This window comes from Monoraphidium neglectum, assembly GCF_000611645.1.
Source record: "Monoraphidium neglectum strain SAG 48.87 unplaced genomic scaffold scaffold04631, whole genome shotgun sequence".
NCBI lineage: Eukaryota > Viridiplantae > Chlorophyta > Chlorophyceae > Sphaeropleales > Selenastraceae > Monoraphidium > Monoraphidium neglectum.
The window spans coordinates 1-1,436 of record NW_014008998.1 but is presented as its reverse complement, the minus strand read 5'-3'; the positions used below and the strand labels follow the sequence as shown (position 1 = coordinate 1,436).

Here is a 1,436-nt window from a genome sequence, read left to right as displayed (position 1 = left end):
GCCTGGGGGAGGGTGTGTGTGTGTATGTGGGTGAGAGAGAGATCAAGATCATGTGTGTTTGTGATTGTGTGTGTGTGTGTGTGTGCAAAGTTCTTCATGTGTGTGTGTGTGTGTTTGTGAGTGTGTGTGTGTGTGTGTGTGTGTGTGTGTGTGTGCATTTGTCAAGGGTGTGAGCATATGGCAGCGACGGGCAGCCAGGTGGCGGTGCACGGCACGTTCGAGGGGCGCCCCGGCCGGCCGTGGGCGGGGGCGCCGCGCGGGCCGCAAACAGGGCCAGGCCCGGGGCGTTCGCGCGCCCTGCGCTGACGGCATTGGGTCTCTGCAACAGCACGATACAGAGCCCTGCGCGCTCCAGGAGGTTCCCGGCTGCTGCCCCGGTCCGTATGGGTCGAGAGCGCACCACTGGTCGAGCGCAGCTGCCAGCCTGGGCAGGTTCTCTGGCCGCTGATCCCGGCTAGCAGCTGAGTGCACCTGTGGCATGTGTGTGTGTGTGTGTGTGCGCGCGTGTGCATGTGTGCGCGTGTATGTGCGTGTGGCTGCACTACAGGCGCATGGTACGTTCCAAAAGCGCTATTTCAGAAGGACCATGCGCCCTCGCCCAGCGTGAGACAATGGCAGGGCGGGGCCAAACGCTGGAAAAAGGCGGGGCGCCGTGCCGCGGCAAGCGCGCACTGCGGTACATGCGGTGCATGCGGTACATGGCATACGTACTCCAGGCCTAGGGGCTGCGCGCCCACCTGCAGGGAGCGCTCCGCCTGGTCCAGCTTTCCTTGCATCAGCCCCGGGTAGAAGCAGTGGGCTATGAGGAAGTCCTCCAGCTGGGGTGATGGTGAGGGTGTTTGAGTGTGTGTGAGTGTGTGTGTGTGTGTGTGCGTGTGTGTATGAGTGCAAGTGTTGTTGTGTGTAAGTACGTGTGTGTGCGAGTGTGTGTGCGCGTGATGTGTGTGTCTTCGAGTGTGTGTGTGTGTGTGTGTGTGTGTGTGTGTGTGTGTGTTTGTGTGTTGTGTTACGTGAACATCAGGGGTTCGACGCATGAATAGCCGTCCAACAATTTCGAGCAAGGAGCCTGGTAGGGGATGGGCGCTCGAGGCGGGGGCGGGCGCGAGCGCAGCAAGCCCCGGGACCAGTGATCGAAGCGCCCGCGCTTCAAAAGGCATGGCCCGGAGCCTGGGGGCAGCAGTCGCCCAGCCCTCCTTCCATTCGCAGCCAACACACCCTGGGGCTCCTCTCGAAATTTTCAGGGGCAAATCTCAGGTTCAAAACAAGAGGGCATTCCCCCGGGGGCCTCACCTGCCGCATGCTACCGATGTCCAGGACTGCCATCAGGCGGTCATAGGGCAGCACCTGGGTGACGTCATTGGGTGACAGTGTGTGTGTGTGTGTGTTTGTGTGTGTGTGTTTGTGTGTGTGTGTGTGTGTGTGTGTGTGTGTGTGTG

General features: G+C 60.9%; 1 protein-coding gene across 1 annotated transcript in view; it reads right to left on the bottom strand.

Annotated features, from left to right (window-relative positions):
- MNEG_14619 (COP9 signalosome complex subunit 7) overlaps positions 1 to 1,299 on the bottom strand; it is a gene marked incomplete at both ends in the record, with an annotated part of 4,327 nt that extends 3,028 nt beyond the window's left edge. Inside the window, 3 exons of the mRNA XM_014036909.1 lie at positions 401 to 471; positions 738 to 818; positions 1,291 to 1,299. Of these exons, the coding sequence (XP_013892363.1) occupies positions 401 to 471; positions 738 to 818; positions 1,291 to 1,299 (161 nt within the window). The remainder of the gene's footprint in view (positions 1 to 400; positions 472 to 737; positions 819 to 1,290) is intronic.
- Positions 1,300 to 1,436: the final 137 nt, after the last annotated feature.